Source organism: Neoarius graeffei, chromosome 25 (assembly GCF_027579695.1).
Source record: "Neoarius graeffei isolate fNeoGra1 chromosome 25, fNeoGra1.pri, whole genome shotgun sequence".
Taxonomy (NCBI): domain Eukaryota; kingdom Metazoa; phylum Chordata; class Actinopteri; order Siluriformes; family Ariidae; genus Neoarius; species Neoarius graeffei.
In genome coordinates this window covers 28,302,156-28,315,730 of record NC_083593.1, presented here as the reverse complement: position 1 = coordinate 28,315,730, position 13,575 = coordinate 28,302,156, and the positions used below count along the sequence as shown (strand labels likewise).

At 40.1% G+C, this 13,575-nt stretch overlaps 1 protein-coding gene across 1 annotated transcript in view; it reads right to left on the bottom strand.

Annotated features, from left to right (window-relative positions):
* Nucleotides 1-13,575, bottom strand: part of robo3 (roundabout, axon guidance receptor, homolog 3 (Drosophila)) — a 295,525-nt gene that overhangs the window by 183,933 nt on the left and 98,017 nt on the right. The window contains exons 3-6 of the mRNA XM_060908923.1: nt 5,306-5,463; nt 3,769-3,889; nt 3,517-3,655; nt 957-1,084 (exon numbers count right to left, since the gene is read on the bottom strand). Of these exons, the coding sequence (XP_060764906.1) occupies nt 957-1,084; nt 3,517-3,655; nt 3,769-3,889; nt 5,306-5,463 (546 nt within the window). The remainder of the gene's footprint in view (nt 1-956; nt 1,085-3,516; nt 3,656-3,768; nt 3,890-5,305; nt 5,464-13,575) is intronic.

The following is a 13,575-nucleotide window of genomic DNA, read 5'->3' as shown; positions in this document are numbered from 1 at the left end:
ATCTTTTTTGGTTGACCACTCCTGGGAAGGGTAACAATGGTCTTGAATTTCCTCCATTTGTACACAATCTGTCTGACTGTGGATTGGTGGAGTCCAAACTCTTTAGAGATAGTTTTGTAACCTTTTCCAGCCTGATGAGCATCAACAACGCTTTTTCTGAGGTCCTCAGAAATCTCCTTTGTTTGTGCCATGATACACTTCCACAAACATGTGTTGTGAAGATCAGACTTTGATAGAGCCCTGTTCTTTAAATAAAACAGGGTGCCCACTCACACCTGATTGTCATCCCATTGATTGAAAACACCTGACTCTAATTTCACCTTCAAATTAACTGCTAATCCTAGAGATTCACATACTTTTGCAACTCACAAATATGTAATATTGGATCATTTTCCTCAATAAATAAATGACCTAGTATAATATTTTTGCCTAATTTGTTTAACTGGGTTCTCTTTATCTACTTTTAGGACTTGTGAAAATCTGATGTTGTTTTAGGTCATATTTATGCAGAAATATAGAAAATTCTAAAGGGTTCACAAACTTTCAAGCACCACTGTAGCATGCTAGAACTGCTGACAGATGAACTCAGCCAAAAGTCTGGTGTTGCTGCACCTTAACATTTCTGTGTGCAGATTTTTTTAATGAAACAACATACTCAAATCGACAGTCATGTTTCATGGAGCAAGATGCGCCTCCAGCTGAACAGAGCTACTTTAATTGTGTCTGGCATCCCTAAATAAATGAGCGTTGCTTTAGCGAGTTGCCCTTTTTAATGAGCACACTGTGAGGGAAGCAAGTGCACTTGTGCTGCAACTCATTGGATTAAAAATGAAATAAAGTGTTGACGAAATGGTCATATTACACTCAAGCTAGCATGCATTAGCATGTGTGGGAGCATATACTGTGTATAGTATATACTAAGCATCATGCATGTGTGTGCAAGAGTCTGAGCTTACCATGAACCTGCAGTGCTCCTGATGCCTCTGTTTTGCCAACACTGTTTTCAGACACACACGTGTACGTTCCTTCATCCTCTGCTCTCACCTGCGTCAACCGCAGACTGTTATCACTCCGGATCTCAAATCTGAATAAATAAAATATATAAAACACACCCACATATAGTCATTGGAATGATCTATTCAATTATCATAGTATATTCCAGACTGAGAGTAAAGGCTAGTAAAGGACTGTGTATGTCTCTTTAAAGTTTATCCACCACATCTTTTCTTTCTAACTTGCATAAAATCCGAGTAAAAATAACTTTAACTGTGAAGGTGGTGCATGCATAAATACTGAATAATGAATTATTATTACTATACCAAGGAACATTTGAATTTCTGAATCTGACTGGTCAGAAGGTGTTGGTTTATTTTCTATAGCAGCAGCTCTGACAACAGTGCTGACTGTCTTTCAAATTACAGGTTTATTTATTTTTATTCATTTATTTAACCTTTATTTAACCAGTAAAGACTTGTTGAGATTAAAAATCTCTTTGACAAGAGCGTCCTGGCCAAGACAGCCAACAGCACAATTTACAAAGCACAGAGTTAATACATGCATCCATACACACAACATTAAGTAATTTACAAAATAAGTTACACAATGAAGAGATAATTTAAAAGTAATCAGCAAAAGTTCATTAAAAATCAGTATACCAAAAAGTCAGGCAAAACATCTACAGCTGGATGTTTCTGTCTACAAATCATTTCACTTTAAATACATATAATGAGACAAATTCCTTCAGTTTTTAGGTCAAGTTGTAATTGGTTCCAAGGAGAGGGTGCAAAAAAAAAAAGCCTTTTTTCCCCCCAATTCAGTACAGACTTTGTTATTGCATTCATTCTAATATGTTATTGTTTCTATAGTAACAACTCATTCAGAAGGAACTGTATGGCCAATACTTCTTCTAAATGGAATAATAAACAGAATAGAATAGAATAGAATAGAATAGAATAGAATAGAATAGAATAGAATAGAATAGAATGACACTTGGTAGAGTGCATACCTGTGCCAAACCACACATTCAGATTTGCATCAAAATCTAATCAACTGCTCTTTGGCCCATGGCCAACCTTTCCTCAAAATTTCATCAAAATCCGTTCACTACTACTTGAATTCCATTGGGAACAGTCAAACAAACAAATGGAGGTGAAAACATAACCTCCTCCAAAAAAGTTGGCGAAGGTAAAAAATGTGTTGCTATATAACAAACAAAAACATCACTGATATGGTGGAACTTTCCATAAGGAGAAGTTTATTTCACTTTTAAGGAAGGAGTGTCCAGTGTCAGTGCTTTGTAACAGTCTGAACATTTTCCAACTGTTTATTATAACTGCTATAACATGAGTGACAACGGGAACTGTAATGTTATCATTGGCAAATTTGTATAAGTGCAAGAAAACACCTCTGGATGTCCTGTTATAGTAAAATACTCAACTTTTGGATGTAAACTTTGTGTCGAGATACATCACACCCAGTCTTGTTTTCATCTTTACTTATTCATTATCCAAGTGTGTTTCTGTGCTTTATTAAAGTGCAAGACAATATATTTTGAGTTAAAAATAAAGTGTTACGGTACAGTCCTTTTTTATTATTTGTGTTTAAAAAAATCACTTCAGATATCATCTCCGTCACAGAAACTCAGGAAAGTCAGGTGTTTATAAAAGAGCACAGGGTTCACACATCCTGTAAAATCCTCCATGCTTGTTATTTATTCTTGTGATGCTGTGTGTTAAATCCAAGTCTAATCTAAACAGTAGCTTAGCTGCTGAAACTGTGCCAAGCTTACCCCTTTTCCACCTACAGGGAACAGGTTCTGGTCTTGTTCACACACAAAATTTTGGACTGTTTGGAGCATTTCGACCAAAAAAAAAAATTGGTTCAGAACCTGAAAAGTTGGTTAACAGCTGGAATCAAATTATAGCAGGTTTTTCAAGTGTGAACCAATCAGTGGGTGTGTCATTAGTTTGGAGAGGGAGAGGAAGCAGAGCGCAGCAATGGAGAACACAATGGAAAAGGATACATCTTGAGAAAAAAATGGACCAAAAACAAATATCTGCAATAACAGAACTAAACCTAACAGGTAATCAATGCGCTCCTCCATCTTGCTACTACTGTTTACTCCCATTGTGCACTGTGCAACACCCTCTGTTCATGACACATCCTTGATTACAACGTTTGTGCTCAAAACTGGTGAAAACACAGGCGGGTTCACAAGCTGGCACCAAAGTTCAAAGAATCCTGAATAGAACCGGTTCAAGAACCCATTCCCTGTTGGTTGAAAAGGGATAGCTGTGCGAAAATGTTTGGTGGTTCCTTGAATCAACATCAGCACCAGTTAAAGCAGCAGGATTTTTTGTTTTTTGGTGGAAATACACTTTGTCAGAATCATGCTTATTTGCCAAGTATGCTGACAAGGAATCTGGTTCCAGCGCTTGATGTCTCTCTAGTGGTAAAGAAAAGGGAGAAAAAAGTAATTGTAATGTTTCTGTATGTGTGCGTACGAGGATATCTAACCTGCCACGGGGCAGCTCCCCCTCCTCCCTTCTCCAGCGGATAGTGGGGGCTGGATCTCCCTGAACCTCACACTGAAAGTCCACAGTGTCATCAGCCAGGACCACCTGATTGATCGGCCTCCGCACAAACATGGGCCTCTCTGGATCACAAATAATGATATTGAAAATTGGTTCTTTATTACATTTACCCCGACAATAATAAATACACTGGACAGACAGAAATAGTGAGTGCTTTAGAGAGAGAGAGACTTACCAAACACTACTAGTTCAGCTGGATCGCTGTCCTTTTCTCCTACCATGTTGGTTCCTACACACACATACATCCCTGCATCGCTCTTGCGTGTGTTCGAGATCATCAGTTTGCCTCCTCGGATCTGTATAACATGCAACAGAAAGCACTGATCAGTTCTGCTGAGCGATCAACAGTTTGCAAAATTTGACTACTCAACTCCTCAAACTGCATCACACTGAGGTTGCAAATATCTAAATAGTTTTGTTTGAGCTCATTTTATAGTCTCATAGCATTCTTTGATATCAGTAATTACATAATGGACATTATTCTATCCATATTCATTGGATATAAGCAATTGCACACTCTGACTGGCTACTCTACTACCAGGCTATCAGCTCATATACTGTGAGTAGAGAAAAACAAAATGGCAGAGCATGTTGCTGAATGAACTGAGGATGAAATAAAAACTCTACTCGACCCCCCCGAAAAAGCAACAAAATACGGAATAAAAGTATTTGATTGTCGAAAGGTTTTTTAATGTTTATTTTTCAAGAATTATTATTAATAATTTTTCACAAATTGCTAATGCCATTTCGCCAGTTTGTTTACATTCTAAGCAGAAATGATTTTATTGGACATTTTGTATCAAGTTTTTATTTATCGAATTTGCAAAAAATAAAAATGCTCTGTTTCTCAAAATGGGTGGCACGGTGGTATAGTGGTTAGCACTGTCACCTCACAGCAAGAAGGTTCTGGGTTCAAGCCCAGTGGCTGACAGGGGCCTTTCTGTGTAGAGTTTGCATGTTCTCCCCATGTCTGCCTGGGTTTCCTCCGGGTGCTCTGGTTTCCCCCACAGTCCAAAGACATGCAGGTTAGGCTAATTGGTGGCTCTAAATTGACCATAGGTGTGAATGTGAATGGTTGTTTGTCTCTATGTGTCAGGCCTGCGATGACCTGGCGACTTGTCCAGGGTGTACCCTGCCTCTCGCCCATATTCAGCTGGGATAGGCTCCAGCTTACCCGCGACCCTGCACAGGATAAGCAGTTATGGATTATGGGTGGATGGATAGATGTTTCTCAAAATCCAGTGAATGTGAATAGAATAAAACAGTTATTCCACTCAGTCTCTTCGTACATGGCTTATAGCGAATTCGCCCCACTATGCTCCTCGTCGGCTATCAGCTCATGTACAACTCAATTTCATGGAATAACTGTTAAATGTTGCAAAAGGATCAACAAATGATAACACTGTGAAGCCCTTCATTTATTTCCTGTGCACAGATGTAAATAAGTGCACATACAAAATTTCCTTAGTACCAGTGTCCTATGTTCATGCAAGCACTGTGTACTGCTGTCAACAGAGCAAGTTTATTATGCCTGTATTAAGACTAATGCAACTCTTTATGCAAATCTGAGCGAGCTAACATTAATGCATTTGAAATGTGCTGCCAAAGGCCATTTAGATAAAGTGGATTATCATGGAACAAGTGGATGAAAGGGCTGCTGAGGAGGGACAGAATTAAAAGGCAGGTATAAGATGCTAGAAAAGCAGACTTACAGTGATCCTTTCATCTTTGTCATTGACTTTTACATTGTTCCTTTTCCAGGAGATGGTGGGCTCAGGGTGACCACGTGGAGGAATACACTCCATCACAGCTGGCTCTCCTGCTGCTACAACCACATCACTGGGGGTCTGCCGGAAATCATCTCGCAAAACTGCACGACAGAGAGGCACAGAGATAGAGAGAGTCAGAGGGTCAAGTTCAACTCATGCTTTATTGGGGTGAATGTTTAAATCAAAATAACAAGAGGAACTCAATGTAGAAAATGAAATAAGGAATTTAAAAATGTTTTAACAACTCCCTAAAAAGGAATGCACATAAATATAAATAGAAATCATTATTATAAATAAATAAATAAATATTATAGTAGCTTGTATTATAGGAGTATAAAAATACAGTTTCATCAGTGAGTATGGATGAGCAAGTGCAAACTCCACTAACAACTCTGAACGTCTTTCTGATTGTCCTAATACACATTTCAGTTATTATTTAGTGAATGAAAATTTGGTCTAAGGCTACATCCACATTAATACATTTTAGTATTAAGATTGGGGGCAGTCATGGCCTGAAGGTTAGAGAAGCAGCCTTGGGCCTAAAGGGTTACCGGTTTAATTCCTGGGACTGGCAAGAAACGTGAGGGGTGTTGCGTGAATGAACAGCCAAGCCAATAAGCCTTTGTCACACATACACTCAAGTATAGACTTAAGCACACAATGAAATTTAACTTCTGCATTTAACCCATCTGAAGCAGTGAACACACACAGGGAGCAGTTGGGGGTTAGGTGCCCTTGCTCAAGCTGCCCCATGTTAACCTAACCACATTTCTTTGAACTGTGGGGGAAACCAGAGCACCCAGAGGAAACCCACGCAGACACAGGGAGAACATGCAAACTCAGCACAGAAAGGCCCCCGTCAGCTGCTGGGCTCAAACCCAGAACCTTCTTGCTGTGAGGCAACAGTGTTAACCACTACACCACGCTAAAGCACTTTCCCCTCCCTCTGTATCATGGCTGAAGTGCCCTTGAGCAAGGCACCTAATCCCTAACTGCTCCTTGGGCGCTGCAGCATAGCTGCCCACTGCTCTGGGTATGAGTGTGTGTGTGATCATTACTCACTTGTGTGTGCATGTGTGTGTTTACTATTTCAGAGGGGTTAAATGCAGGGGAGGAATTTCACTGTGCTTAAGTCTGTTTCAGTGTATGTGTGATAAATAAAGGCTTCTTGTCTTCTTAAAATGGTGTTTTAAAATGAAAACAATGTCCATCCAGATGAGCATTTTAGCTCCGTATCAGAAAAACTAATCTCCATCCATACTAACACACCAGAAAATGCATATCACATGGCCATTTACATATACTGGGAATGTGTGTGCCTTTATAAACACCTGATGCCATTTGTTTTCTTCTGGAAAAGGGTCACATGATAGGAGCATGACGAATCAGGGAAAGATACATCATGACTGATGAGACCCAATCCGGAAGCGAACGTGGGTGTCTGTGTCATCGTTTCCATACATCTCTGTTTTTGCCCGTCAACAGTAAAATGTTACCCAGGAGTTTTCAAACTAAAATGAGCCCAGAAACATTTCCAAAAGTCTCCATTTTGGGAGCTCAAATATTTTGGAGTGGTGTGGAAGCCAGGCATAAATGTAAAAGTGATGTGTTTTAAAACTAAAGTGTATTAGTCTTGATGTAGCATAATTCTCTGAAACATTTATGTTTAATGTATAACAGCTAATCAATCTCTGAATCCATTGCTTTTAATTTGTCTTAATTCAGTGACTCCATTATGCAATCAAATAAAATACTGTAGCACAGCACAAAGTTTTTCAATTATCTGATCTGATTGGTCAGCTGGTGTTGATAAATTGTCTATAATAGCAGCTCTGACAGTAGTGACAACTGTAATTCAAATCACAGGTTTATTTTAATGTGATTGTTCTAATGTTATCACTTCTAAAGTAACAGCTGGTTCCCAGTTGCCGCGCTAAATGGTCAAAGCCAAATAATGGAGTATATATATATATATATATATATATATATATATATATATATCCCTGTGATGACCTGGCGACTTGTCCAGGGTGTACCCCGCCCTTCGCCCGTAGTCAGCTGGGATGGGCTCCAGCTTGCCTGCGACCCTGTAGAACAGGATAAAGCGGCTAGAGATAATTTTTTTTTTTAATATATATATATATATATATATATATATATGGCGGCACGGTGGTGTAGTGGTTAGCGCTGTCGCCTCACAGCAAGAAGGTCCTGGGTTCGAGCCCTGGGGCCGGCGAGGGCCTTTCTGTGTGGAGTTTGCATGTTCTCACCGTGTCCGCGTGGGTTTCCTCCGGGTGCTCCGGTTTCCTCCACAGTCCAAAGACATGCAGGTTAGGTTAACTGGTGACTCTAAATTGACCGTAGGTGTGAGTGTGAATGGTTGTCTGTGTCTATGTGTCAGCCCTGTGATGACCTGGCGACTTGTCCAGGGTGTACCCCACCTTTCGCCCGTAGTCAGCTGGGATAGGCTCCAGCTTGCCTGCGACCCTGTAGAAGGATAAAGCGGCTAGAGATAATGAGATGATATATATATATATATATATTGCACTTTCCAGTTCATCAGTAACGACAAGCTGCATATTTTGCTGAAGAGGAAGCAAGTAAGAGAGACTGGTGAAGGAACAACTGTTTGTAGACAAGCTGTTGTAATGTAAGTGATAACTTGTTTCCCAGACAGACATTGGACAAAATTAAGTGTACCATCTAATAAAAAGGTGTATAGTTCTGTAATTAATTTTAATATATGTAATTATTGACAAGTTACTGTGGCACACTATATATCCAAAAGTATGTGGACACTTGACCATCACACCCATATGTACTTTCTGGAAATCCCATTCCAGATTTGTCCACTCTTGCTTTAAAAATAACTTCCATTGTTCTGGGAAGGCTTTCTAATACAATTTGCAGTGTGGCTGTCGAGATTTGTCCATTCAGCATTAAGAGCATTAGTGAGGTCAGGCAATGATGTTGGGTGAGGAAGTCTGCATTCCAGTTCATCCCTAAGGTGTTCAGTGGAGTTCAGGTCAGGGCTCTGTGCAGAGGAGTTCTTCCTCAACAAGCCTTGGTAAACAATGTCTGCATGGAGCTCACTTTGTGCACAAGGTCATTTTCATGCTGGAACATGTTTGGGCCCAATGAAGGGAAATTGTAATGCTATAGCATACAAAGACATTCTAGAAACTGTGCGCTTCCAGCTTTGTGGCAACAGTTTGGGAAAGAACCACATACAGGTTCACACCAGCCAGTCAGTCCTACAACAGTATGTCTCATCGTGTCATTATTTATTCATTTATTCTGCCTTACTGTTCTACACAATGTTTATATTTACCTCAGTCCTGCACATTCTGATGACATTCACATTTGTGTGACTGATTATGTAGCTGGTCCTTTTCTTGGGGTGGAACATTCTTTTCCACTCTCCCTCCTTTTGCTTTTTCTTTATTCCTGGCCCCATGATTCACTCATACATGAATTAAATAGTTCCTCTTTGCAACGTAACAAATAGGGACTGTTTACTTCCTCGGCACAAACATCCTGAATGCTTGCATAAGCACAAATGCCGAATGCGCAGAAAACCCAATACATTTTGCAGATAGGCACACAGTAACTGCAGATATCCCCCCCCACACACACACACACACACAAAACAATATTAATATGACTAACTGAAACCCCTTCGATCTGCCTAAACGCATCTTCAGGGCTGATGCCATCACCCAGGCTCTCAATCAACATTTCAATTCGATTGCTATTTATCAGATTCTTCAGCTGCACCTCTTCTATCCATTTAATTTAAGCCATGCTATCTCTCCATTCCTGCCCTCTCTTCAATCACTATTTTGGCCTGCATGTTTCCTCACAGCCCATGCCCCTGAGCTAGCAAGGACTGCGAGAGGATAGACTTTATGAAGAGGAGAGGTTTTTTGATATTGCACTGGACTTGGTCCAAAATAACACATGACTGTCTTCACTCCAAACCCCAATATCCACTATGCAGGCACTCTCTCTCTCATATATATATATATATATATATATATATATATATATATATATATATATATATATATGTGTGTGTGTGTATACATATTATATATAGGCGTGGATTGGGGGGGGCGCACCTGGCGCCCTCCATCTCAAAAAAAAAAAAAAAAAAAAAAAAAATTGTTTTAGTATTGCAGATACCGAGATGTGCCCGCCACTTTTTATAACACATGACTGGCTTCACTCCAAACCCCAATATCCACTATGCAGGCACTCTCTCTCTCATATATATATATATATATATATATATATATATATATATATATGTGTGTGTATACATATTATATATAGGCGTGGATTGGGGGGGCGCACCTGGCGCCCTCCATCTCAAAAAAAAAAAAAAATTGTTTTAGTATTGCAGATACCGAGATGTGCCCGCCACTTTTTATTTAATTAATAAGTTTAAAAAATAATAAACACAATAAATCGTTATGTGGGATTGAGCTGAAGAGTTTATGGTATAAACTTATATCTAATAGTAGGTCCTAGCTTAGGTTTTTTTTGATCATGACACGAATGCAGTGAAAAGCAAGCTGGGTGAGTCCTGTTGGATTTTAACACGGCACGGGAACTTAATGCATCGACATAATAACAGTGTGGGAAATAAGGCCGGACCGGTGGACACTGACCGGTAATTTTTGCATTTGTCCGTCTGTATTTCAAAAGCATCGGGCCGGATGGCCCATGAAAAATTGTAAAGATATGGGTTTAATCTACTTCTAATTTTCTTCCAAATGCTACACTGGGTGAATACATCAGAAACACTTTTTTTTTTTAATTGCCAGGTATGTGAACACACACGAGGAATCTGACTCTGGTTCCACTTAGCTTTCATGAGCGAAGTACCGAGGCAGCCATCCGTGGTGCCATCTTGGTGGAAAGCCTGTATACATTATGTTGTAACATGGCCTGTGATTGGCCGATCGCGGACGCTCTTGATGAATGATAAGTCGCCTCTCATCAGCAAGTAGGAGTGCATTTTGGCATGACAACACACAACGCTGTTATCAGCTGACTACTACAGGTTTTGGACCCTGACAAAGTGTTTTTCCATCATATTTTAACCCTCTGTGGTCGAGAGCTTCTCCAGCGAAGCTCAACAGGTTTAGAATGAGTAGGTCATGTATTTAGATAAATATCTTCGCGAGTTTTTATCATACAAACATGATAAACATATTGACAGAAACTTTATACTTTACACTTTCCTACTGTATGTACCCACTGCCAAATAATATATTTTTTAAATTACCTAAATGAGATGAAACATAAAACTTGTCATCTTACTCAATCACACCGGAGTCGGAGCACTGAGCTCCCACTTACACATTCATAAAAGACTATTCACATGGTAACAGCATGATAATCACTTTCACGCTTTCGGTTTTGATTGGGTTCTCTTTCACAGTGTTTTCTTCTAAGTTCTAGTCCAGCAGATTTTAGTCTGAATGCCAAATGATATACCATGTCTCGTTTTGAGTCATTTTAGAAGTCATTTTGTTACAAAGTTGCTTGGAATCTCATCCTCAAAATTTTAATTCTATTATGTAAGAATAGTTGTATTATTAATTACTACATTTCTTCTAGACTTATTTATGAATACTGTATAAAAATAGTCATTGTTGACATAATGCTTCATGAGTGTTATTATAGTACCTTTTTTTGAGTACCAGTAAGTTGTAACCAACTGGAACATCCTTGCCCCCCATACTTTTTTCTAGACATGGAACTGACCTGCGTGTGCTACTGTTTTCTTGGGTATAACTTTAAGCATGTTTTTCTTGAATCTTCTGACATTTTCTTGGAAATTATATTATAATTAGCAACTAATGTCCAGTGCAATTTGGCCTTTGAATATCACAAAAATGTGCCTGGAAATAGCTGAGAAGCCATCTCCAGGCATCTAAAGCCCTTCAGCTTCTGGGGCCCTAACGCAGGCCCCGGACCCTTGGCCACATTGTTCTGGACTTTTGGCCCATCATTCAGACGGGCTGAAATTTGGACAGACAGACAGACAGACAGACAACATTTCAGGCTTGTCTGTCTGGTGATAGTTTGCTTAAAATCCCTTATTTCCCACACTGTAATAACAAACTGTATTCCCAGACTGCACTGTAGACTACATGTAAAGGATGTGAGCCATCCTTTGATGTTTATGGTATCATTAACATGCATGTTCACAAGCCAAAATGATAAGATGCTGCAGCAGACTTACTGCAGTACACACGTGTTGGCTGTCTGGCTAATGCTCATCTCATCTCATTATCTGTAGCCGCTTTATCCTGTTCTACAGGGTCGCAGGCAAGCTGGAGCCTATCCCAGCTGACTACGGGCGAAAGGTGGGGTACACCCTGGACAAGTCACCAGGTCATCACAGGGCTGACACATAGACACAGACAACCATTCACACCTACAGTCAATTTAGAGTCACCAGTTAACCTAACCTGCATGTCTTTGGACTGTGGGGGAAACCGGAGCACCCGGAGGAAACCCACGCGGACACGGGGAGAACATGCAAACTCCGCACAGAAAGGCCCTCGCCGGCCACGGGGCTCAAACCCGGACCTTCTTGCTGTGAGGCGACAGCGCTAACCACTACACCACCGTGCCACCCCCGGCTACTGCTCATTTTCATTAATAGGGTATCCCTGTACCAATGGCGGCTGGTAGTCTTTCAAACAGGGGAGGCTGGTTGGTTACGATATTTCCAGATTTTAAAAGAAAAAACACATCAATTTTGCCCATACTCTTGCCTCTGATCTGGCTGATTGTTGGCAGGGTCACAAACTGTGAAATAACAGGTTCTTTTGGCCCATTAGCCTACTATCCAATATACATGATGGTGGTGTGTGGGGGGTATACTTTAACATTTTATATTTTAAAATTGTGGCATGTTGTTTAAAAAGTGATCATTATTGAAAGCAGCTCTTTGTCAGGAACCTCAGCATTCAATGACACTTTCCCTATATTTTACTTATTTTGACTGAGAAATGTTTTATTGACAATTTTGATAACCCTTCACTTTTAATCCAGGTCTGTGAAATGTTCTCAACTGTGTTTTTGTTTAAAAATGTTTTCAAAATTGTAGCTGTGTTTAATTCATATCCAGATAAATATATATTCCAATATAATATACTCAGCATAAACATTTTAAATAGATTCTATATTTTTGGTCCATCCATGACATATTACTAAAGTAGCCTATTTGCTGTTAGCCAATTCACTTTCTCGTACCAGGAGAGCTGAAAGGAACGAGTATTATTCCCTACCTTTTTCACCAAGTCAATTTGAAGCGTTGGTCTACCCTGCTCTTTAATTTTAATTTTTTCCTCGAAAGGAAGACTGGCAAATGGCTTCGCCAAAATTAAATCAGCAATGCTTGGCATCCATGTGCAGCTTTCTTGCTAGCTGACTAGCCCCCTCAAGTTCAAGTTCAGTCACTCAAATAAATGAAATTTCTGGAACTAAGATAGCAAACTTGACAATGAAAATATATACAAACTAAAAAAGCTGGTAGAAACCGTATGTAATGAATGAAATCGAAATGTAAGCTGATCTCTTACAATACACCACAGCACTTGCGAATCCGCATGGGACTGAACTGAAATTCACCGCTGCCTGTCTATATGTGAAACGAGCTGTCAATCAAAGAAAATATCAGGCCGCTTTCACCAATCACCAGTCTCCTCACGGAAACTGCCATGTCCCTCCCACTGTGAGGCTCGGAGTCCGTAGGCGGGCATTTTCGCAGTATTTGTCCAATAATCGTCTTGCATTTTGAGATTGAAAAGCGCATAGCTCCCAAATGCCGTTGAAGTCCACTGAGGCTGGGAGTCCGTGAGACTCCATGGGTGGGCATTTTCGCAGTATTTGTCCAATAATCGTCTTGCATTTTGAGATTGAAAGCACATAGCTCCCAATGCCATTGAAGTCCACTGAGGCTGGGCTGCATCGCGCTGTCAAGAGGGGGAAAAACTCACGCACACATTATGCGAACTGGGGAAAGTTATAGCGGAATGATTTCGCACTGTAGTTGGGTTGAGCACATATATTTCTATGATTCGATGTTCGTCATTTTTAGAGGAGGCTGAGCCTCCCTCGTTGTCTTAGAGCAATCGCCCGTGCCCTGTACTTACTATATGCTGTGTATGTACATGGGACACGTGCTGTTT